Here is a 24,659-nt window from a genome sequence, read left to right on the forward strand (position 1 = left end):
CCATGATGGTTGTTTGTTATAAAAGGTAAATTGTGATGAATAAACCGTAACCAAAATATTAAATCATATTTTTCTTTTATTTCTACTTTTTCAAGCCATCAAGTCCTGAAGACAATATCCAATTATGTTTTTTTATGGAATTTTAAAGCTCAACGAAAATAAAAGTAAGTATTAAATCAAGTGAATACTCAAAACAACTAATTTTTTTATTATTATTTGCAGAAAACAACAACAAAAATTTCCTGTTTGAGTCGAAAACTGATGGGGTTTTTCAAGTCGGAACATTTATTTGGATCCAATAAATTAGTTGCAAGAAACTGAATTTTTTCCATTTTTTATTTCAATAATAAATTGAATTGAATCACAAAGTTAATGGTTTATTAAAATGCCGAAATTCCACCTGGAAATTCTCTTTACTAAAAGATTTAAACGACCTGAGCATTCATTCAAAAATTCACTTTGCTGCTAATTTAAATTTCACTTCGCCGCTCACTTGAAATTCACTTGACGATCACTTAAAATTCACATGAAATGACAAATGGCGCAAATTCACTCCAATCGTCACTTACATTTTAAGTGAAAATTATTTTCGGTGTGTTTTGTTTACTATATTCATGTTGGATCAGTAACATAAAAATATGGCTAGCGCTACGCATTTTACGCTCGAGAAATCAATTATGTTACTTTTTAAATTTGTGTTAAATTAATAATACTTTAACATAAAATCCATTAAGCCGAACCTCGTCCAAACGGTTAATTTGGTTGCTGAGAAAATTAGCCTGTTTGTTCGGGATAGCAAAAAAAGCTTGGATAGAAATTTCTTTTTATGAATCCATGCGTTATAGCAGGTACATATGTGAAGTTCTCAATCTTGTTTTAAATTCAGTACACACAATGACTGTGGAATAAAAAAACGAAGTACGATTCGATTCATGTTTCAAGTTTTTCGAGGAGCAGATTCGATTTTTACATTAAAATGAAAAAATATTTTGTTTACGGTTATATCTTGACAAAAAAAAATTGTGAGTTGGAGTTAGTTGAAATCATTCTATTAAAAATTAAATTAACCTCTACTGCATGAATTTAAAACCGTTGAGAAAAATGTGATGCCAATGGAATGTGTAACTTTATTGACCTCTATCTAAACGATTTATGCCAAAAAACAGTATTTTTTTTTGGTATAGTTTTGAGTGTTTAAATAGAGTAGAATATATATTTTTAATTACTCTTTAAAAATTTAAATGTATTCTTATAGTTTGAAATCTTTCACAGTACTTAATCAAGCTGAAAATGTGAGAAAAAACCTCAAGGACTTTTACATAATATTTAGCTATAGTACAAGATAACTCATTGTGATTTTTTCATTCAGATAACAGAGAAATTACTATTTACGTTTTTTATTAAATAAAGACAAATTTCGTGTTATGTTTCGCAGTCCATGTAAAGTGAACTCACTTAAACTTTTCATATTTTTTTCAAAAACAGTCTCTCAGTAATAATTTTTTTTAAAGTTTTTGATAAAATTTTAATTTGCTGTCTATGAAATGACCAAGGATTAAAAAGAATAAGGTTATTTTACCGATGTAGTTCAAAGAAAAAATTACAAATAAACTAGAGATCAAAATTTGAAAATAACATATTGCATACAAGGGTTACTACGCCATTAACAATTATTTTGTGATAGGAGTTTCAATTGCCTGTGTATCGATTCATAAACATGAAAAAGAAATTTATTTAAAAAATATATAAATAGCTCAAAGATGCCCAGTTTTGCTATCAATGTCTATTCTATTAAATGAACTCATTCTTTATTCGATTCTGTTATAATTTTGATTTCAGATTTATATTGTGTAAAAATTAAGGATGCTTAAATGATGCCTAATTTTGCTTGCTTTTGGTTTGCAATTTTATAAACCACGTTGTGTATTCCAAACACAACATAAATTTGTGTGTTAAGCAATGGTCGAAATTGAATGATTTAGTTTTCGCTGTGAAAAATATATAAATTATGGATAGCTTATCATTGCCTATTTCTGCTATCAATGTTTTCTTTCAAAGAAGAAAAAAAATGAATTTTATTTTATTTGCCAGATGAGGCTACAATTTTAATTTTTTTTCAAAATTAAGTGTACCTCAATTATGCTGAATTTTGTTGTTGGGTTAGTTGTACAGCAAATTATGCTATAATTTTGGTCTCAGGCTTCTATTCATAAAAATATATGGATACCTTTATTATGCCTAGTTTTGCTATCATATAAAATTTGTAAGCGCCAGATGACACTTCCAATGAGGTTTTATAGATTGTTCGCGTTAAATGTAAATTTTGTTTATTTGTAGTATATCGCAGTGAGTGTCATTTGTATGTAAAGTTTTCTCTCCCAAAAGCAGTCCCCAGATGATTAAGCCCCCTGCTGTCAGACACATACACCGACCAAGCTTAGGAACTTGACCACCAGATGGCCGTCAGCTGAACCCGTTGGTAGCAGATAGCTAACGATGGTAACGATGTCGACAAAACTCTACTCTAAAGCAAGAGCGCCGAGGCGAGGGCAACGACCTGAATGATAGGTGAAGGTCGGTCAAAGAACACTGGCTGATCCTCGTCCACTCTTCCAAAAACCACCAAAGCGCGAACATTACCTTGTGACTAAAAACCAATTAAAAAGTCAACCATAGTCGAAACTGTGAGAAGAGTATTGGAAAAGGTGTGAGTAAGGACATCAGGTAAGCCAGTGGACCGCAAAAGACCCTTGCCGAAATACCCGCTCATCCTTGTTTGTCCTCACATTAGGACCCCTTTGGCTTAGGCTAAAAGCCTTTGTTTCCGGCGTCGTCGTTAGACCAGCCATTGTTTTGGTACCCATCGCTAGGCCGCATTGGTGCACCGACGGAAGCCATCTTGTTCCGAGGAGAAGGTAGCCTGGAACGTCCTGTCGGGGTTCCCACGACGGAAGCCCCCGTGTGCTGGAACGCAACCCCTCCAGGAACAACTATCGAGGTCACCATCAGTCCTCGAGGTTTCGTCAGCAGCAGTAAGGGCAAGGTCCCTAACAGGTTAGCTTTAGTTAAGGAAGTGGGGGGCAAGCAGTGTAAAGTCTGGCAATATACGTGTACACATAGAGAAGCATAAATTTTGGGAGTTTTCTTTCATTCGACTGATATTCCCTGCGATTTGTTTTTGTGGATAAGCGTGCCGCCCTGAGGCCCAAAGAAAAGGGAGTCTTTGAGACGCCGGCGGAAGTGGTAAGACGGTTCTTACATATTTGGCGCCCAACGTTCTTTAGTCTTACCGTAACATATTGCAGAGGGTAACTAGCATCTTGCGTACGTCTCTGGGAAAACATCCAAGCCTTCTCAAGTTAATTTTTGCTATTATTTCTGGCAATTTACCTCATACTTACACTGCTTTTGAAATATTCATTTTTCGATAGAGGGGTTCTGGTGTCTGAAGAAGTTTGGAGCACAAGATTGCTTGAAAGTATTTGAAATCCATAAACACATTCTCTTATCTCAAAATCGGTCATTCCTAAAATCTTATTTGTTTTGTGTGAAGTTGTGAAATTTTAAATCAAAAGGCCCGCCAAAATAACCTGATATTTATTAGTGCTGTTCTCATTACTTAATCATTCTAAGTGCTTATTTATTAACTTTGATTCATGTGTTGATTGGAGAAATTTTCTTGTGCGATTTTATTACCAGCTATACACCAAAAAAAAAAAACAATTCTCAGTTATTTTTATCGTGTTTATATAATATTAATTTGTATCGTTATATTCAGCGTTGATTAGCTACACATTTTCATTTGGCCTTGTTAGTTTAGTTATTTAGATTTATTTAAAAAACTGTTTTTTTTTCCTAGTGTACTGAGAGCGTTGCTGGCGAGTTTTTTTAATCAAATAAGTTTAATATTTTGCAAACTATATTTAGAACTTTTAGTTGCTATTTTCTTTTCTAGTTCGCGTTTATATTCGGTAAATATTAAAAAAAAATGGATTTACCTCAATTAAAAAGATTATATTCTTGCATAAACACCGGTCATCTAACGGATGAAGAACTGCATCATGAGTTGCATGTTAGAAATGCATTCATACCTAATGAATCGCGTTCTAGGCGGGAACGATTGTTGCGAGGGCTACTCAAATCTGAAATGGAAAAAAATGAAACACATTATTCGTCATGTTGGGAATCAGAAACTGATGAACTTAATTGGTGTAATGATAATTTAAAACAAATAAAAGATTTTCTGGAAGGGACTAAAGCAAAAAAAGTCCCAGACCAAATTTTTAAAACACGTCTGATACATATTTTTTCCGTATGGAACGCCTGAAACCTCACATTAGAAGCGGCGAAAATTTGAATCTGCTGACGATGATCGCAGTTGAGTGCATGAGGCTGCTAGTGAAATTTTACTCAATTGTTTCACCTATCGCAGAAATCCGGCAAACTGAACTTAGTCTAGTAAATGAAAGTTTTCAGAAGGAGTTAGAAAAAGAAATTGATAGAGAAATTGAAAATATACCAGATGTACAAAATTACCAGCAAACGGAACAAAATGATAAGGGCGGAGAAAATGAAGGAGAGGAGATTGAACACGAATTAGAAGATGAGCTAGAACAGAATGAATACTTCACTACGAATGAACCAAGGGATGAAACAATGATTCGGTTGGCATCTGAAAACGAAAGGCTTAAAGTAGTGGTTAGCCAACTGTTACAACGGATAGAAGCGTTAGAAATGTCGAACGCACCTAAACCCATCGAGAAAAATTTGCATATCAAAGAAACGAACAGTACGCGAGTTAATACAAAGGAAACGCCAAACATAAAATTGCAACCGGTAAAAAGTCCGATAAATCAAGATTTTTGCGATTGGCTCAAAGAAAGGTGCAGTTCTTTGGAGAGCTTTGAGAATAACTTCAGACCGAAATCCACCCACGTAGACGCAGTGCATGCGGGGGAGGAGGTTGACGTTCACGTAAAACGTGAAAGTCATCTACCTATCCACAAGTGGACTTTGCGCTACGACGGGATGGATAACGGTCGGAAATTAAACGAATTCCTTAAGGAAGTAGAATTCAACGCAAGATCTGAAGGCTATTCCAAAGCCGAACTTTTTGCCTCCGCGCACTATTTATTCACACGAAAAGCACGCTCGTGGTTTATGGAGGTCAACGAAAACAACGAGTTGCGAACGTGGGAAAATCTTGTGCGTGAACTTAAGAATGAATTTTTGCCCGTTGACATAGATTTTCAATATGAAAGAATGTTGCATGCACGGAGACAAGGTACTCGCGAAACTTTTCAAGATTATTACCTGGATATGGTGCGAATTTTCCGGAGCATGTCGTATCAGTGGGATGACGGCCGGAAATTTGACGCTCTCTTCCGTAACACCCGAGATGATTGTAAGATCGCCATGTTAGCTGCCAATATAGACACCATACCTAAAATGAGAGAGTTTGGTAAGAAATTTGACGCCATCAATGGACAGGGTTACGTTCAAAAGAATGATCGATTTCAAGGAAGACCTCCGGCTCGTGTCGAAGAACTCCAAGAAAACGACCGATGGCGGGATAACCGTCAACAGAATCGTCAGAAGGAATATCAAAACCGCTCGTACAAGCCAAAGTATAAAAACGAACAAAATAATAGATCGTGGGATCAAAAGAATGATTCACAAAGAGTAGGAGGTGATAATAATTATTACCAGAAACCACAACAGCAGGACTTTACGAATCTTTGTAACAAAAATGAAGATACCAATCCCAAACCAGGTCCTTCGGGGACAAGTGCGTTACAGAGAATTGTAAGGGCATACATCCCTATAAAACCGGGGGTTTGCTTCAATTGCCATGAACATGGGCACAATTTCCACAACTGTCCCAAGGATAGGAATTTTTTCTGCTGGTCTTGTGGCTTCCCAGGGTTTGCTACCTCTGAATGTCCTTTCTGCGAGTCAAAAAACTTACAGAAGACTACCCAGTGAGGCAGGGTAGTCCGCTGAAGAATCTCGAAAGTCCTCAGGCTCATTCGGTTTCTGGTCTAACTGCAGTTTTACATCAGTTGGGTTACTCTCAAATGGAGGCTGCTACGGAAGTTGACGAGATTTCACCTTTGCTTGTTCAGCTTAGTGGAGATGCCAGACCATTTGTGAAAATCCAGCTGATGGGGATTGAGTTGATCGGATTATTGGACAGCGGAGCAGCTAGAACTGTGTTGGGATTTGGTGCGAATAAAATAATAAAATCTTTAGATCTCAATTTGTTACCGACGTCTGTTAATTTGCAGACGGCATCTGGTGATAGTTTGGAAGTAGTTGGATGTGCTGATGTACCTATTACATTTAACGGCTCTACTAGAATTTTATCTGTTTTATTTGCACCAAAACTGCAACGTAGGTGTGTGCTGGGTTATGACTTTTGGTTGAAATTCGGAATAAGTCCAAATATTCCGAACCAACCATTGGACATACTTGATGACGAGATTCCCAGTGAAACGGACCAGGAGGAGAAGTTGACCTCGGAGCAAATACAGCAGCTTGAAGAGGTCAAGAAACGCTTCATAGTTGCGGCGCCTGGGAAGCTTACAAAAACCCACGTCATTGAACATGTCATTGATCTAAAAGATGAATGCAAAAATCTAGACCCAGTTAGAAAAAATCCTTACCCCTGGAGCCCACATATCCACGCAAAGGTTCAGCGAGCTCTAGACAACTTGATTCGAGATGATATTGTGGAACCATCGGAATCCGATTGGGCATTGCCTATCATTCCGGTGGCGAAACGAGATACATCTGAAGTCCGGTTGTGCCTAGATGCTCGCAAATTGAACGAACGTTCCAAACGTGATGCGTATCCTTTACCACACCAGGACCGGATCTTAAGTCATCTGGGACCGGTGAGGTTTCTAACCACCATCGATCTATCACAAGCGTTTTTGCAGATTCCCTTGAATCCTAAGTCACGGAAGTATACTGCATTCTCGGTTCCCGGCCGGGGGTTATTTCAATACAAATCCTGTCCTATGGGGCTGGTTGGAAGTCCGGCTACGCTTAGCAAATGTATGGACCGTGTGCTAGGTCATGGTGCGTTAGAACCGGCAATATTTGTCTACTTAGACGATATTGTCGTAGCCACACTGACGTTCGAGGATCACATCGCGAAACTGAAGGAATTGGCGAAGCGTTTGGGGGAAGCCAACCTTTCAATTAACCTTCAAAAGTCGAAATTCTGCTGCCAAGAGTTACCGTATCTCGGATACATTCTTTCAAAGGACGGTTTGAGACCTAATCCTGATCGCATTCAGGCGATCATCGGATATCAGGTACCCAAATCAGTCAGACAGCTAAGACGATTCCTCGGTATGGTGAATTACTACCGTAGGTTCATCGAAAACTTTAGCAGTATAGTTGCACCCCTCACTGACTTGCTCAAAAACAAGCCAAAGAGGGTGCAGTGGAACGAGGCAGCAGAATTATCCTTCCAAGCCATAAAGGAACGGCTTATTTCGGCTCCGGTTATGGCTAACCCCAACTTTGCCTTTCCTTTTGTGATCCAAACGGACGCCAGTGATAACGCGATAGCCGGTGTCCTAACTCAAACGCATGATGGAGAGGAGAAGGTCATAGCGTTCTTCTCTGAGAAGTTGAAAGGGGCTGAATTGCGATACCACGCTGCTGAGAAGGAAGGTTTGGCTGCACTTCGCAGCATAGAAAAGTTTAGGGGATACGTAGAGGGATCTAAATTCACCTTAGTGACTGATTCGGCTGCTCTAACTTTTATTATGCGAGCAAAGTGGCGATCATCCTCCCGTCTTAGTAGATGGAGCATCACTTTACAGCAATTCGACATGGACATCCGGCATCGGAAGGGGAAAGACAATATAGTACCCGATGCGTTATCCCGTTCAATCGAGACTCTGGACACTAAGTCTGAGGACGGGTGGCTCAGTAAACTCTTATCGGCCGTTAAGGCCGATCCGGAGAAGTATGTGGACTTCAGGATCGTGGATGGGAATTTGTTCAAATTTGTGGCATCTAAGGCGGACACAATGGACTACAGGTTCGAATGGAAACATTGTGTTCCGGCTTCCGCGCGAAGTGAAATCTTACATCAAGAACACAATCAGAATTTACACATCGGGTTCGACAAGTGCATTGAAATAATAAAACGGCGATATTACTGGCCTCGCATGAGTAGCGATATTAAAAAATATATCGCGAAGTGCGAAATTTGCAAGGAAATTAAGCACTCCACTATCTCGAGCGTACCTGAAATGGGGAAGCAAAGAATCGCTACCCGACCCTTTCAGTTGATTTGCATGGACTATATTCAATCGCTGCCACGGAGCAAGCATGGTAATGCTCATTTGTTAGTTATCATGGATATCTTTTCAAAGTATTGCCTGCTTGTTCCTGTGAGAAAGATTTCGAGTACGAGTTTATGAAAAACTCTGGAAGAGTTGTGGTTTAGACGCTTCGCGACTCCCCAAATCATTATCTCGGATAATGCGAGTTCTTTTCTTTCCAAAGAATTCCAAGCCTTGTTGACCCGATACGAAGTTCAGCATTGGGCGAACTCGCGACACCGGAGTCAGGCTAATCCTGCAGAAAGGCTAAACCGTACGATCAATAGTATGATATGATCGTACGTTAGACAGGACCAAAAGCTGTGGGATTCCAAAATATCGGAGATGGAATTCGTGTTAAACAATACGATCCATGCTTCAACTAAATTCACTCCACACTCTGTTATTTTTGGTCACAACATAGTATCGAAAGGCTCGGATCATAAATTAGAACCCAATGTGGACGAATCAGAAGCAGAACGAATGGAAAGGTGGAGAGGTGTAAGCAAAAAGATAGGGGAGATAGTATGCGAGCATCTTAAAAAGTCTTATGACGATAATAAAAAACGCTACGATCTCCGCCACAAAAGGTATTCACCTTCCTTCAATATCGGTCAGCGAGTATATAAAAAAAATTTCCGATTATCATCGGCCGGTAATAATTTTAACGCCAAAATAGGCCCACAATATGTCCCCTGTGTCATTATTGGGAAAAAGGGCACTAGTTCCTATGAAGTTGCGGATCTAAGAGGAAAATCGCTTGGCATATTTTCAGCCGCTGACCTCAAAGCATAGAAAGAACAAAAGAAAACTAAAAAAAAAACAAAACATTAAATTTGGCTTAACGCAACCACGTAAAGCACCGAGATCAATTTCTGGCTTGGCCGGTATCGTAAAAAAAAGAATAAAAAAAAAATTCATTTAATTAGAATTTAAAAACATTTGTATTGCAGCGATTAATTTCAGGGTTGACAAGGTTGTAAACTTTTCGTTTGCTCCTTTTAACTTGTAAACATATCAGGCCCATTAAATTGCCGGAAACAGAAAAGCAACGGAAAAGCAGAAGGTCAAGAATAAATCGAAGTATTAACGCAAATTTCAACAAATACATTTAAATAAAACCAACTGAGCAAATCTAGGTCAGGTCCGTAAGGACAAATTATATATAAAACAATTTGCATTACCTTTTAGTCAGGGAAGCATTCCAGCTCGTGGGTGAAAAGGGCCACGATAAACAAGGCAGGGTTCCAGATTAGCTTAACTTGAAATCCTTTTTGCAATTGAGCTCAGTTGTCCATCTATAGTTACTACTGGTCCTCCTTAGAGTTGTTAGTAGTGTTTGGCATGAAAACTGGGATCCAAAGCCGACGCGACAGCATCTGGCCGACATACATGCATCAAGCTTCATCATCCAAGTCAATTCAGGGTACTGCATCATAAACATACTATCATTAGCCGTTCCTTTCATAATTGTCCGTTGTTCTGTAATAAAAATAGTTTAAGTTAAGTAGAATGTAGGTAGAAACAAATCAATTTTAATTTTAATTTGTTATATAATAGTTTGCAAATAGATCAATAAGTAGATAAGTCATAAAAATTCAGGCAAGAAAAAAAAACTAAGTCCAAAACTTGCATGCAATTTAAAAAAAAAAGCTCTAGGTCAAGGTCAAATGGAAATTATGGTAGGTCAGGAAAGAAAATTGCATCATCAAAATATCTCTGGAATTGGAAGAAATTCTACAGTCCAAATTGGCAAATACCTCCATAGACACTTCTAAGCCTCAGTTCACAACTCAATTCAATTCCTGTTTCCTTAAATCCGTTCCGTTCCTTCAAACTAAACCACGTTGCACATTAAAATTCGGATGGAAAAGGATGAAATTAGAAAGTGTACAAAAACGGAAAATTATCACCCATGCAAAAAAAAGGAATTTATAGGCCAATAGACTCCTCAGAACTACGATTCGCGATTTTCTATAGCCGGCGCACTTAATAATTTTCAAAAAACTTACCTCCGAACCAGTCCGCCACATGTAGCCTGTTCTCCATTAATACTTTTTCTCGTTTAGCACTGGTCTGAATTTTCTTTCCAACACGCACACAAACAAAAACTGACAGCTCACAATTTCGCCCGGGTTCGCCCGCATGTTCGAAAATCCTACTTGAAATATTTCACGAGCACTGTTCAATGATTACTCCCGACCGTACTTAAATGTAAATAGTTTTGCAATTTTTTCTGATACAGTTGAAATAAAGTTCTTTAGAATTTGGAATGTTATTTATTTATTTTAAATGCGTTTAAAAGGCGAAATTGTTCAAAATTTTGTAAAAAAAAAAAAATAATAAAAACTTGGAATGTGTATTCTTTTAGTTAGTTTAAGTTTATACGCCTTTGCACTTTTAAAGCTTTTCTAGTGGGTATAGCGGTATTGTGGGAGGTTTCCCTTTGTGGAATTTAATCGCTGGAGGCCGGAGTTCGAGTAACGTTGATGGCCAGTAAAACCTAGTTTTAAACAGAGCGGAGTCGTTTTACGACGCTGAAGCCTTATGACCCCGATACTCCAAAATCAATATTAAGCGTATTCACGCGTGCTTCACTCCTATTCAGACACCTTAACCTAGTACATCGTTAGTGAATGTTCCAAGAGCTACCGTAAATATGTCGTAAATTGACCGAGCGGATTTTAATGGGGAAGGAAAGGTTCAGCATGGTATTCGTTGTTAGCGTATTCTCAGACGTAAAATGTTGCGGTTTGCGAAAAAAAATATTTTCTTCGTAGTTATTCGTAGTTACTTAGCAAATATTTTTTTTCCCCTAGCCGGGGGAGAGTGTAAGCGCCAGATGACACTTCCAATGAGGTTTTATAGATTGTTCGCGTTAAATGTAAATTTTGTTTATTTGTAGTATATCGCAGTGAGTGTCATTTGTATGTAAAGTTTTCTCTCCCAAAAGCAGTCCCCAGATGATTAAGCCCCCTGCTGTCAGACACATACACCGACCAAGCTTAGGAACTTGACCACCAGATGGCCGTCAGCTGAACCCGTTGGTAGCAGATAGCTAACGATGGTAACGATGTCGACAAAACTCTACTCTAAAGCAAGAGCGCCGAGGCGAGGGCAACGACCTGAATGATAGGTGAAGGTCGGTCAAAGAACACTGGCTGATCCTCGTCCACTCTTCCAAAAACCACCAAAGCGCGAACATTACCTTGTGACTAAAAACCAATTAAAAAGTCAACCATAGTCGAAACTGTGAGAAGAGTATTGGAAAAGGTGTGAGTAAGGACATCAGGTAAGCCAGTGGACCGCAAAAGACCCTTGCCGAAATACCCGCTCATCCTTGTTTGTCCTCACATTAGGACCCCTTTGGCTTAGGCTAAAAGCCTTTGTTTCCGGCGTCGTCGTTAGACCAGCCATTGTTTTGGTACCCATCGCTAGGCCGCATTGGTGCACCGACGGAAGCCATCTTGTTCCGAGGAGAAGGTAGCCTGGAACGTCCTGTCGGGGTTCCCACGACGGAAGCCCCCGTGTGCTGGAACGCAACCCCTCCAGGAACAACTATCGAGGTCACCATCAGTCCTCGAGGTTTCGTCAGCAGCAGTAAGGGCAAGGTCCCTAACAGGTTAGCTTTAGTTAAGGAAGTGGGGGGCAAGCAGTGTAAAGTCTGGCAATATACGTGTACACATAGAGAAGCATAAATTTTGGGAGTTTTCTTTCATTCGACTGATATTCCCTGCGATTTGTTTTTGTGGATAAGCGTGCCGCCCTGAGGCCCAAAGAAAAGGGAGTCTTTGAGACGCCGGCGGAAGTGGTAAGACGGTTCTTACAAATTCTACACCAAATTGTGCTCATCATTTGCTGTTGATACCTAGATGTGGCATCAATTTGCTGTAAAATAAAGGTTTAAGAAACCTTAATTATGCCTAGTTTTGCTCTCGTACAAAATTTTACAGCAAAACATGCTGTCAGTTTGCTGTTGCCACCTTATTATGATCTCAGTTTGCTATCAATTCGGGCATCAAAGTCGGCTCGGGTTTATTTTGTTTCTTTCAGACATACGCATTTCGGTTAACTTGGGAGGTTAATGCCGGTGGGAGCAAATCGAATCAGCACCGGTCGCGTTATCTTCTTGTACCAATGATGCTATATAATTGCCTACACGCCATTGGCACAGAGGCTGAATTTTGGGTGTATTTATATAATTAATGCTAAACGACTCAAATCTAAAGTCACGCACCGAAAAAACTTTTCACATTAGCGCTACGTGAAAATGTACATAGATTTTTGCCATCCTGAAAATCATGTGAAACCTACGTGAATTTCACACGCAGAAAAAATATATTTTAAAAACAATAAGATTTCGGCCGAAAATAATAAAAATTTTGGTTGGGAAAATGCACAAATATATTTTTGATAACTTTGACTGAAAATATCGATTTAATTTAAACTTATCGTTTGATTGGAAATGAAATACACTCTTTTTAAAAATGAATCAAAATTTCTATCTAAATAAATATTTTTTTGGGTAAAACGAAAAAAACATTTTGGGATCAAGAGAATGAATACCCGGTTCAAAATAACAACAGTTTCAAGGTTCGAAATAGGTTATTTAAAAGCAATTAAATTGAAAGCAGAAAATTTTGTTTTCAAGTTCATTTTAATAGTTTAAAGGATTTTCGGAATTTATGAAAAACATCGAAATTAACACTTTGTAATTTTATTTATTTTGTCGTTGTTAATTTTATTCTTCTTGGAACTGCTAGGTACATGCATGCAAACAATGAGCTCACTGCTTGCCTGCTTCAGGAAAGAACCGTTCTGCGCAGTGGAATGGCTAGTCTGAGATCTCCGAGCTGGCTATAGTCCAACGCATCTTTTTAAGCCTTATCAGCCTCCGGCCAGCAACGGTATGCTTCCAGCCGCCTTTTTTTCTACCGGTGAGAATTAACGGCGATGGCAAACCTGGTTGCGCGAAGAAAATCGTTTTTAAACTTAATTCACGAACTGCAAAAACTACTAGATTTAATTTACCTGGAATTCTGCTGCCTTCTGGGGAAAACATCTTCACCGATCGATAGGATACGGATTAAGTTACCGCAAACACCTTTGTGGTAATGGTAGGAACTTCCAGAAAAGATGGGGAATGTAATAATCCCACCTTTTAGGGCCCGCCTGCCGTTGATCTTTCTGAAAACAAAATGTGTAATAAAAATTAAAATCCTTAATTACGTTAAAATTACAAACATCTTACCGTAACCGAAGTATAAGGTTTCTTCAGGAATGCGGACCAGACCTCCAGTGCCAGTACCATTCCTCTTTGAAGTTAAAAAATAAACAAATTTTCCGCGCACTTTTTTTTCTTTTTTAACTTCCCGGATCGGAACGAATATCGCAACCGGACCGATTACTGTCAAACTATTAGTTGTCAGTTTGAATCTATCCCGTTTCCCTTCGAATTCTGTTGGATTTCCTGACCATTTCTCCGCTGCCATACAATGACAGAAATCAAAATCGATCAGTTCTAATCGGTTCGGTTTCGATTCGAATTCTGTCAGTTTTACTTGGCGGGACCAGAGATGCCAACTGCCAACTGACGAATGTTCAAAAAGTCTGGAAGATCCAGACAAAATCTGGAAGGTTGACATCACTGGACGGGACTGTCAATCGAAAACGATTCGAAACGTTTTCGCAATGTTTTTTTCACGTCGTTCGGCTCGGTTGGCAGGTGCTTGTGTGCTATTTGTCATCGATTTTGTCGGTCACAGAAACTTTGAAAAATCTGTTTATCCCTCGAAACCCGGATCAAGGCTTTGACGAATGGCAACGATATGGCAAATGGTAATTGTCATGAGTCGCAACCGGCAAACAACGATAGCAACAGGCAGCAGCTTAAGTGATAATGATCGGATCTTGGTGGAAGATGATTTCCATATCCAGCTGAATGGCAAATCTGTTAATCCACTTCTTGACGTGATTTTGGACCAGGAACCGGAAGTTGGTTAACGGAGGAGACCTAGACAATGATACTGACGATGACGAAGAGGAATAGTTCGAGGCTGAGTGTAAGACAACTACTTCAAGGCAGCACTAGTACAATACCACAACCCGAATGCAGATTCTGGTGCCAAGGATGACAGCAGTTCAAGCAGCGTCTTCAATTCCAAAGTTTCATAGGTCAGTTTCGGTAAAATTTTTCCACTAATACTGATTTTATTAAAAAAAATGTGTTTGGTTGTTCCAGGTCTTTGGTATTAAGCGGGACTTGTGAGTTCACCTGGCCAATAGGTATCCCACGATGACGATGGAACAATGCAGGATGCGGATGAAATGTGTTCCCAGCGTATCGTCGGTGCTGCAAGATGATAACAAAATCGGCGATGATGTCACACTTACGAATCATTCCGTGGTAGGTGTATTACTAAATCTTAAAAAAAAACAGCCATAAAATAACTTTCAATTCTCTATCCATTTTCAGTTGGTCCTGCATGATGTCGACGATATGGAGATTAATCTATTGATTGGTAAAGGTACAATTATGGCAGCAAAGCACCCCCAATCTGGCATACGTATCAGCTTGGGTTTGGCCTCATCGGTTTGCAGCTACCGGGGAAGATCAACTTCCCGACCAACTGCGCATTTTGCTGCTGGATCAAGCCTTGGAGGTAGGTTTTTATTTATTTTTGTGTTTTGTTATTTTTAGCAATTTTTTTTTGTAGGCCAACTCAACTCCCCAGCCCAAGGCCCAGCAGCAGATGCCGAACCACCCGGAATTGCCGTGCAGTTTGTTCGCGGTGTTGTTGTATTATGACAGAAGTAAAGACACTATAGTAAACAAAGATACGCCATCTAATCCATTAGAAAAAATACATATATAGCAACCCGGCGGTTAGATCAGTCAGATGCAAGCAACACTGTCATTGTTAAAAATTTCACATGACTTGTTTTGGTTGCGTTTTTCAAAGTTCTTCCTTTAAGTTTGTGATTGAAAAACTTTTCGTTAAGTTGTGTTAATAAACATTGTTTAGTCATCGAAAAAAAAACGGAAAGTTACAAACATGAAATGTTTGGCAAAAAACTGCGGTAACAAAACCTCACCATGTTTCAAAAACATAGCTTTTTTTCGGTTTCCGGTTGACCTTAAACAGCGAGAGCAATGGCTCATATTCTGTGGGCTTCCATCCGATTTCCATATAACGGACAGTAGCCGATTGTGTAGTGTAAGTATATATTTAATTAAAAAGACATTTTTAAAATTATCTTGTATACTATGGCCACGAATTCAGCTACATTTCGGTTCTGAGGATTTATATATGGCTTCAGCTAATGGAAAGATTTTGAAGAACAGAGGTGCGCTGCCATTGTATCCCATCGTGGCGCAAATTTCTGACCTTCCATCTCCACCCGAAAATCGCAAGGCTCAGTCATCCGGTTGTGTTCATATCACAAACACCTCATCAATCCGTAATCCCGATTGTCATGTCGGATTTCTGGCATCTAATTGTACCACCACAGCAGCTTACAACAGGCAAGCGATTTTTAATCCGCAGCACAATATCATGCCCTTGGAGGAACGTCATTCCAGTTTCCCAGAACATGCACGAGTCTGTGCGAATACTAAGAGAATTTATGAAGAGTAAGTTCTGAAACAATTTTCAAGTTCATTCATCTAATGTCGATCTCCATTGAATATTTCAGGCGTATTCAGAAACTACAAACAAAATGTAGATCGTTAGAGCAGGAGCTCAAAAAAGAAAAATCCACTATTCAGCAGCAAAACATTCGGCAAGATTTAGCGTTGAATGCTTTAAACAAAACATTCAACGCTGATCAAGTCGATGTTTTGTTGTTTGATAAAAACCGACCGAAAGAATGGAGCAGCGCTACGATCACCGAGAGCTTGAAGACAAAGTTCGCTTGTGGAAAAAGAGGGTACGAGCATGAACGTCGAAAGTATCCACTTCCAAGTGAGCGAACTTTGCAAAGAAGGATGGAGGACCTGTGTTTTGAATGTGGTATCCTACATGATGTACTGGAGCTACTAAAACTTAAACTTTACTCAATGGACGATGCGGATTTAGACTGCGGTATTGTTTTCGACGAGATGTCGATTGAAGAGGCCCGAACGTACTGCATTTCTTCCGGCAAATTTATAGGAGATGTCACCATAGGAGATCCAGGTGTGTTAGCCAGCCATGCCTTAGTGTTCATGCTTGTTGGCATTAGAAGCAGGTGGAAGCAGGTGGTAGCATACCACTTCACCGGGCACACTGTGGCAGAGAGGAAGCTCAAAGACATCATATGGACCTTGCTAGGTTACGTAGAGGACATAGGATGTAAAGTCCACTTTATTACGTCTGACTGCGCACCTGGCAATAAGAAGCTATGGAACGACGTGGGCCTGAAATTTTATAAGACCGATGTTCTTGACAGCGCTGCCATACAACTTCCCATCGATCCCGGCCGAAAATTAGAAATCATGCCAGATGTTGTCCATGTGTTCAAATCCGCAGTACAAGGTTGGGTGGGGAATGAAGTTTTATTTTTGCCACCTTATGTACTCGCACAGAACCATCTGGCCACATCAGAAGTTAACATAAATCACTTGCTTGATTTGGTCAATTTCGAAAAAAATAACATTCTTAAAGTGGCATCCAAACTCAAGCCGGAGGATGTAGATTTCAAAAAGCGCTCAAAGTTCAATGCTATGAAAGTCATCAACTCATTCAAATTTGTTAATTCGAATGTAGCATCGGCTTTGCGATTTTATAGTCACGTAGCCAACCGACCTGAAGTCCTCGCCACAGCCTATTTCGTGGAAAACCTTTCGAAGTGGTTTGGTTTGATGTCGAACAGATAATTCAAGATGGCATTGAGTAAAAGTAAGCATGGATAATAAAAAAAGGTTATATCTTTTAATGCATCTTTGTTTTTTCAGCCAATATCGATACTTATCATGGAACGGTATCGTTCCTTCGAAACTTCAGGCATTTGATTCATTCCATTGAAGTAGGCTCTCAAAGAAAGTGGAAACCGTGGCAATCGTCCATTATCCTGGCGACGAATTCTGTACTCCGGCTTCAAGACTTTTTCTTAGAAAAGAGAACATATAGATTTTTGCTCACGGGTCGGTTTACGCAGGACTGCGTCGAGAATCTTTTTTCTCAAATAAGAATAAGGCAAAAAAAACCTACTGCATTGCAATTCAAATATTTGTTGAAATCAGTTTGTGTTTCGCAATATTTGACGGATGTGCCTGGAGCATCGTATGCAACCGAGGACAGCGAATGGTTGATAGACTTTCCCAAGAACGTTCGTGAATTAGCGGAGCAGAACAAGGCTGATGTTCAGAATGAATCTTCGAACGTTGCTCTCGTATTGAATCCAACCAACCTGTTTAATGAATCGGAACAAAACGTATTGTATCACATTGCAGGATTAATGGTACATAAAGTGGCCAAAAAGGGATCGGTTTGTAAAGCCTGTGTTGACACATGTGCTTCCTTTGAACCATACATAGCTAATTTCAGTAAATTTACTATTCTTAAGGATTTCACTGGAAACTCATTAGTTTATGCTAACAAGGAAACATTTTTCTTTTTTATAGCATTAGAAAACATATTTAGAAGCTATATGAAATCAACAGACAAAACTATAAGCAATCATTTTGAAAATATTGTTGCTAAATTTGGCACTGTTCAAGCACTTCATTTTCAAAATTGCCACAATATAAAAGAAAAACTCATCAATAAATTTGCTTTGTTCCGATTAAAAACATATGAAGCAAAAAAATGTCGAAAACGAAATATGACAGCAAATCAATGGCTTCATAGTAAACTTTCTACGAAACATATTCTTTTTTTGTTTGATCACTATTCATTTTTATAGTATTTTTGTTAATAAAAATTGTTAGCATTGTTACTTTGATTGTTATTTTATTGAAACACGAAAACCTTCCAAAGTTTAATTCTCAGGTTTCAGAATTGATTTGATACTATATGATACTATATGCATTCTTGTTCCACCAGCTCATCTATTTTCAATTACTGACGACGCCCTCAAGTTCGATTTTTGCTCGAAGAATCTTTTCCCTCACAGTGGTTGAAGTAACAATTTTTTTTTGGGCTCAACAAAAATCTCCCGTATCGTTTACATACTGCTGGGTCTTTGCAATACTCTGAAGAAATCACACGTAACCGTTTGATGGTCGGATTTTAAAAATAGCTGAACATTCAAGCTTGCCTGATTCCGTACATTTTGAAGCACTTTTCCTTAGGCCGGAAGGCCGTCTTCGAGCTAATCTCGTGGTCACTGGTTATACGGTACATCGACGTTCTGTCTTCCACATCATTGCCATCCAGGACGTTTGAATCACGTGTGCAACGTTTGACACAATCAGCCACCAAATCCAACTCGGCCTTGCGTCCCCAGCTGGCTCGAATGATCGCCTTTTTTATTAGCTCAAGGGCGTTTTGGTTCTTCTCTAAGCGCCCAATATTTTCAAACACCATTGACCCAAAGTTGTTGCAAACCTACAGCACAAATTTGCGACTACCGTCCTGATAATTTAGGCCTGATATTTTCTTCGGTTCTTTACAGACATGATTATTTATTGTTGAAACAGTAATAGCTCCATAAAGTTTTAAAAATTTAATCAAGAAGTTACTTTCAATGTTTTACGTAACACATTATATTTATTGAAACGCTCCTTGCTAAAAAAAAGCTACTCTAGAAAAAGAAAATTTCAATATTCTACAATACATTTTACATCAACTCTTTGTAAGTAAATGAAATATTTTTGCTCATCATTGATGAGCAGGGTACAGTGCTCGGAAAGACTTCTTTTCGAGTTCAACATATTCTGCAAGTGATGATACTCCGCAATCCTCGATAATTTACACGACAAACATTCATATTTATATTCACTCTGCGCAATAATGATCTCAACAGATCGAACAGATTTTCACTACTCCTGTTCGGCTATCCCTTCTCCCTCCTGAGATTTGTTTCCATGAAAGGTTTGGTAAATTCCTTGTTTATTTCGTTATTCCGAAAGACCCGGTTTGTTTTCATTCCTGGCCTTAAGTCTGTGTAGACTATGTACTGGAAATCGTTTTCAATCTCGACCGTTTCCATTTTGACGTACGACTGCCCCGAAGGCATCATCTGGGCTAAAAGATTCTAACCGTTCTGACTATTTTTTCCACCACCTCCGCTACTGTTGTTACGCTTGGCTTTGGCATGCGTCAGTATGTGAGATTTGGGGTTGGTAGACTGAGCGAACTTTTTATTGCAACCATCAAAAGGACACACGTATGGCCGATCACCAGTGTTTATCCGTATATGCGTTCTTAGATAGACATCAAGTTAAAATCATTTTCCACAACCTTCAAAGGTGCACTGGAATGGTTACTCTCCGGTGTGTACTAACTGGTGACGTTTCAGCTTTGAACTTTCCACAAACGATTTGCCACATTCCGCACAGACATGTACCCGGGGACCATGTGTGTGGAGATGCTTTCTCATGGCTGCATTATTTTTGAACATTTTGTTGCATCCTTTGTGCGGGCAAGCTATATTCCGCTCCGAAGAGTCGCCACCGGTGTTGCTTATCTTGGATGACATACCAGCTGCAGAGATGGCATTATTGGCAAGTTGGTTCAGTTTCGTTTTGTGACTTGGTCTGGAAAATTCAACCAACTGCTTCGAAAAACGATAAAACCGTTACAATCAACCTGTAGTTGCTCGTAGGTCTTTTTAGTATTGCTACTCCGCATGGTGATCGGAACAGGAATGTCTTTACTATTCAACTTAGACGGTTCTTTCAGTCGCTCACGGAAACTCTCCGTCGCCATTCGTTCGAATTCTTTTTCAAACTCCAGATCTTCTGCAGTTTTCTCCGGAGGTGAATTCTTAACTATACCATCCAAATCAGCATCAAAACCGTTTTCATCATCATCGTAGTCGTTATCTAAATCGTCTGCATCCATTACATCTTCATCCTCGTCCCTAGCATTTCTGGGCTTGTCATCGTCGTCGTCGGACTCGCCAAAAGCCTCTGATGTGCAATCTTCCGTCACCGTGTCATCCTTATCATCAGTATCGTTTTCCGGAATGGTTTTAAACTCTTGTCGTCGTCATCTTTCATAGCCAAAAGTTCAGGGTACAGCTGCTTGCGCAATCCTTCAACAGCGTCCTTAGCGGCGTCATAGCTGGCGTACAGTTTGAGTTTCGGTCGCAAATTTTAAAGCATTCCTAAAAATAACAAATTAAATTAAACTGGATTATACTTAAGTATAACACTATCTTTGATGATACCTTATACATGTGGTCAACGAGAATAGGAAACAAATCTTTATTAGCATCGTTCGTAAATATAGGGTCCGACTTTTTGAACCAATAGTAATGTTGGAAAAATATCAGGAAATAGTCCAAACGTTTCCGACTGGACGCGCTTGTGAAATACTGTCCACAAGTGTCTAGCAGTACGCAAACTTCAAACACGGCGTCAATAGGGGTTGATTCAATATAGATTTCGGTATCGAATTTTGAATACGGCGAATGCGCCAACTGTAAACAAATCCAGATTATCACATAAATGCGTGAAACTCTTTATTTTACATCCGAAAATATGATCTCCTTTTAATTTTTCTTATTTTAGTGAAGTTAAATTTAATTTTTTAACTAAGGCGAATAGCTTTTTTTATGAGTGTGTAATCCCACAGTTCATTCGCCCATTTCCCCTCTAAATTTCGTCGCGAACAAAAGGGCCAATAGTTATTTCGAGATGGAAAAAGGGCACTGTAGTTTTTGAAATTTCGGTATCGAATTTTGAATACGGCGAATGCGCCAACTGTAAACAAATCCAGATAATCACATAAATGCGTTAAACTATTCATTTTACATCCGAAAATATGATCTCCTTTCAATTTTTCTTATTTTAGTGAAGTTAAATTTAATTTTTTAAATAAGGCGAATAGCTTTTTTTATGAGTGTGTAATCCCACAGTTCATTCGCCCATTTCCCCTCGAAATTTCGTCGCGAACAAAAGGGCCAATAGTTATCTCGAGATGGAAAAAGGGCATTGAAGTTTTCGAAAAAAAAATTTACAGGACGAGGAGATGCACAAATCAGTATTTATAAGATCGTTGAATGTGCTAATGTGTTAACGTGATCATTTGGACCCGCTTTCAAGCCGAAATTTGCTTGAATATTGCTTCTTTAATGAGTGATCCAAAAGGCGAATAGTCATTCTGCAATTCAAAAGGGCACTCCTATTTGGCGAATGAACAAAATGAGAGCACCAGTCTGTGGTAAAAGGGCCCACAGTTATATTTATTAATTTTTTGTGGTAATTAGTACGGAAAAGCTATATTTATCGATCGGGTGTTGAAATTAAACCAATTTGAAAGCATTTTAGCGACTTCTTTAGGAAAATGATTGTACGCAGCTAAATAGTAAATTGATTTTATTTTCTGAAACTTGGAATGCGTTTTTCTCAAAACAAACCCGCATAATTAAAAACAGTTGGGGATATAGTACTAACTATTAACTTAATATATTGGTAGCAGTACCAGTATGAAATATCTTCCAAGTATCATTTCATTATACATGTTCAAAATTTTATTACCTCAATAAATTATGACAGGATCGTATCAGTGACAGTGACAATATGATATATGATTTAGTAAGTATAGTATAATAAGAGAATAAAAATTTGCAACCTTTGAATATTGTCTCTGGACCTTATCCAGGACTCTAACAGTGTACGACAAAGTTTCCTTATAGCTTAAAGATGTCGGAAACACCAATCGAGTGAGCTGCACTAATTGTTTCACTCTGGAGGCTGAAAATAAGAAGCTTAAGGAGCAATTAAAGATCAGTAAGCGGAAGCTGCAGAGGGTGCAGGGGGAAAAATTGTCCTCGGACGAGCACGCACTACGATTGTCGAAAGAACTCCAATTGATGAAGGACAAAAATAAGTTTCCTGAGGTAAAACAATTTCATACATCCTTGCAAACATATTTCTTACATTATTTTTGAATCTATTTTCAGGCTTCTTTTTCCGAGCAAGAAGGAATTCCGATGACCGTAGCAGATTTGGATGAACTGAATGGCCGCGCGACAACAGACAGCATGTTTGCTGGGTTGCTCGCTGTTCGCTTGGTCGGTGCAGATAACCTGCCAAAGATGAGCGTAACCGGTCAGGCGTGCCATCGGTACGCCAATATGAAAAAAGAAGACGGAACTCGTTTGTACCCAACCCCAAAAAAACTGGACCCCAACGTGTTGCAGTTTATCTGTAGTAAGTTTGATTACTTTATTAAATTTATGTACCCGGGGGATTAACCGATGCATTTTATGTACCCGGGGGATTAACCGATGCATTCGTGGGTCTAACCTAAAATCCAATAGATAAAGTTCTTACATGTATTCAACCTTTCTATTTTCAGACAAAATCGCAGAACGTACTGCCATCCGTGTTGGTTTACAAAACGTACTTACAATTCGGCAATATCAGAAATAAAAAATAAAAACATCAACATTTTAATTTTTTAATTTAATTTTATTTTTTGTGGGAAAGAATTGGAACTATATTGGTTATGGTACAGGGAAGCTCTTTTTAAAAATATTTTACAATATGCGGAACGTATGATTGAGCGTTATTTTTACTAAAAACTACTATAAGCAAACTATATCCATTGAAGTTGATGAAATCTATGATTTTGTATTCCAACGTAGCTAGAACATTCAGGTAGATTGTTTTGCTCGCCAAAAGTGGATGATATTTTAACCGTATCCAATAATGTAGCATGAAATATTTGTTCGAAAAAATCGCTCTTTTTGAATGGTAAACATGCTTAACAGCCCTTTCCCCATATGGTACTTTAACAGATAATCATAATACAGATTGTTAATATGGTCTGTGTTATTGTACATATACTGTTCACTTTACAATAAACGATAACGTTTAGAGACAATATAGAATACCCGCATAATCAATTACAATATATAGAGAATATTCTATATTGTCTCTAAACGTTATCGTTTATTGTAAAGTGAACAGTATATGTACAATAACACAGACCATATTAACAATCTGTATTATGATTATCTGTTAAAGTACCATATGGGGAAAGGGCTGTTAAGCATGTTTACCATTCAAAAAGAGCGATTTTTTCGAACAAATATTTCATGCTACATTATTGGATACGGTTAAAATATCATCCACTTTTGGCGAGCAAAACAATCTACCTGAATGTTCTAGCTACGTTGGAATACAAAATCATAGATTTCATCAACTTCAATGGATATAGTTTGCTTATAGTAGTTTGTAGTAAAAATAACGCTCAATCATACGTTCCGCATATTGTAAAATATTTTTAAAAAGAGCTTCCCTGTACCATAACCAATATAGTTCCAATTCTTTCCCACAAAAAATAAAATAAAATTAAAAAATTTAAATGTTGAGATTTTTATTTTTTATTTCTGATATTATACATGGATTATACAATCTTACCTATTTGTGCAGATCTGCATTGTTCAGCCTTTCAGTAGATTTTTTTCCGCTCTCCGCTCAGCAGAGATCTTTGTTTCTGTAATTTCATTAGTTTTATTTAATCTCACTAGTTTTTATCGATAATATAATATAGTTTTACTTACTTTTCGCGTTCTGTGTGTTTTTCTCAGCGTGATTCTTTTTTTTCGGAGCCATTTTGAACACAGTTTTCAGTTCCGAACCTGGCGTGGGGTTGCCGACACAAATTTTAACGAAGTGAAGTGAAAATTAGCAGATGCTGAACCCAAGAGCGAAAAAATGCATAAGCTCACAACTACATCTTAAAATAACAATATTAGTTATTATCCGCAAGAGGTGAAATGATAACGACTTGTCTAACTCATACAATGTTGTCAATGTTGTTTTTTTTTTAATTTAATGTCTAATGCTAAGAAAATATAAGGAAACTTTGTCGTACACTGTTAGAGTCCTGGATAAGGTCCAGAGACAATATTCAAAGGTTGCAAATTTTTATTCTCTTATTATACTATACTTACTAAATCATATATCATATTGTCACTGTCACTGATACGATCCTGTCATAATTTATTGAGGTAATAAAATTTTGAACATGTATAATGAAATGATACTTGGAAGATATTTCATACTGGTACTGCTACCAATATATTAAGTTAATAGTTAGTACTATATCCCCAACTGTTTTTAATTATGCGGGTATTCTCTATATATTGTAATTGATTATGCGGGAAGGTCTTGGCGCATTCGCCGTATTCAAAATTTGATACCGATTTGTTTTC

The 24,659-nt window shown here is 38.3% G+C and overlaps 1 protein-coding gene, 2 long non-coding RNA genes and 1 pseudogene across 3 annotated transcripts; 1 reads left to right on the plus strand and 3 right to left on the minus strand.

Moving 5' to 3' along the window:
* Nucleotides 1-3,655: 3,655 nt before the first annotated feature.
* On the minus strand, nt 3,656-10,427 carry LOC129740316 (uncharacterized). The gene is made up of 4 exons (XR_008736203.1): nt 10,358-10,427; nt 9,530-9,827; nt 5,314-5,443; nt 3,656-4,142 (listed from the first exon to the last, which is right to left on the minus strand). It is a non-coding gene; the product is annotated as an uncharacterized LOC129740316 (long non-coding RNA).
* Nucleotides 10,428-13,053: 2,626 nt separating this feature from the next.
* Nucleotides 13,054-13,810, minus strand: LOC129739806 (uncharacterized). Its single transcript, XR_008735973.1, has 3 exons — nt 13,597-13,810; nt 13,377-13,532; nt 13,054-13,307 (listed from the first exon to the last, which is right to left on the minus strand). It is a non-coding gene; the product is annotated as an uncharacterized LOC129739806 (long non-coding RNA).
* Nucleotides 13,811-18,401: 4,591 nt separating this feature from the next.
* On the minus strand, nt 18,402-20,332 carry LOC129737818 (polycomb protein PHO-like; annotated as a pseudogene).
* A 1,385-nt stretch (nt 20,333-21,717) lies between these two features.
* Nucleotides 21,718-23,251, plus strand: LOC129738898 (uncharacterized). Its single transcript, XM_055730228.1, has 4 exons — nt 21,718-22,029; nt 22,131-22,334; nt 22,398-22,647; nt 22,796-23,251. Exons 1-4 carry the CDS (start codon nt 22,015-22,017, stop codon nt 22,867-22,869), a joined length of 543 nt encoding a protein of 180 aa, XP_055586203.1. The 5' UTR covers nt 21,718-22,014; the 3' UTR covers nt 22,870-23,251.
* The last annotated feature ends 1,408 nt before the right edge of the window (nt 23,252-24,659 follow it).

Source organism: Uranotaenia lowii, chromosome 1 (assembly GCF_029784155.1).
Source record: "Uranotaenia lowii strain MFRU-FL chromosome 1, ASM2978415v1, whole genome shotgun sequence".
NCBI classification, from domain to species: Eukaryota; Metazoa; Arthropoda; class Insecta; order Diptera; family Culicidae; genus Uranotaenia; species Uranotaenia lowii.

Bases quoted from the DNA above. Each gene is read 5' to 3' on its own strand.
- LOC129738898 (XM_055730228.1), top strand. The intron at 22,335-22,397 runs GTAAAACAATTT...ATCTATTTTCAG, and splicing joins ACAAAAATAAGTTTCCTGAG to GCTTCTTTTTCCGAGCAAGA. The intron at 22,648-22,795 runs GTAAGTTTGATT...TTCTATTTTCAG, and splicing joins CGTGTTGCAGTTTATCTGTA to ACAAAATCGCAGAACGTACT.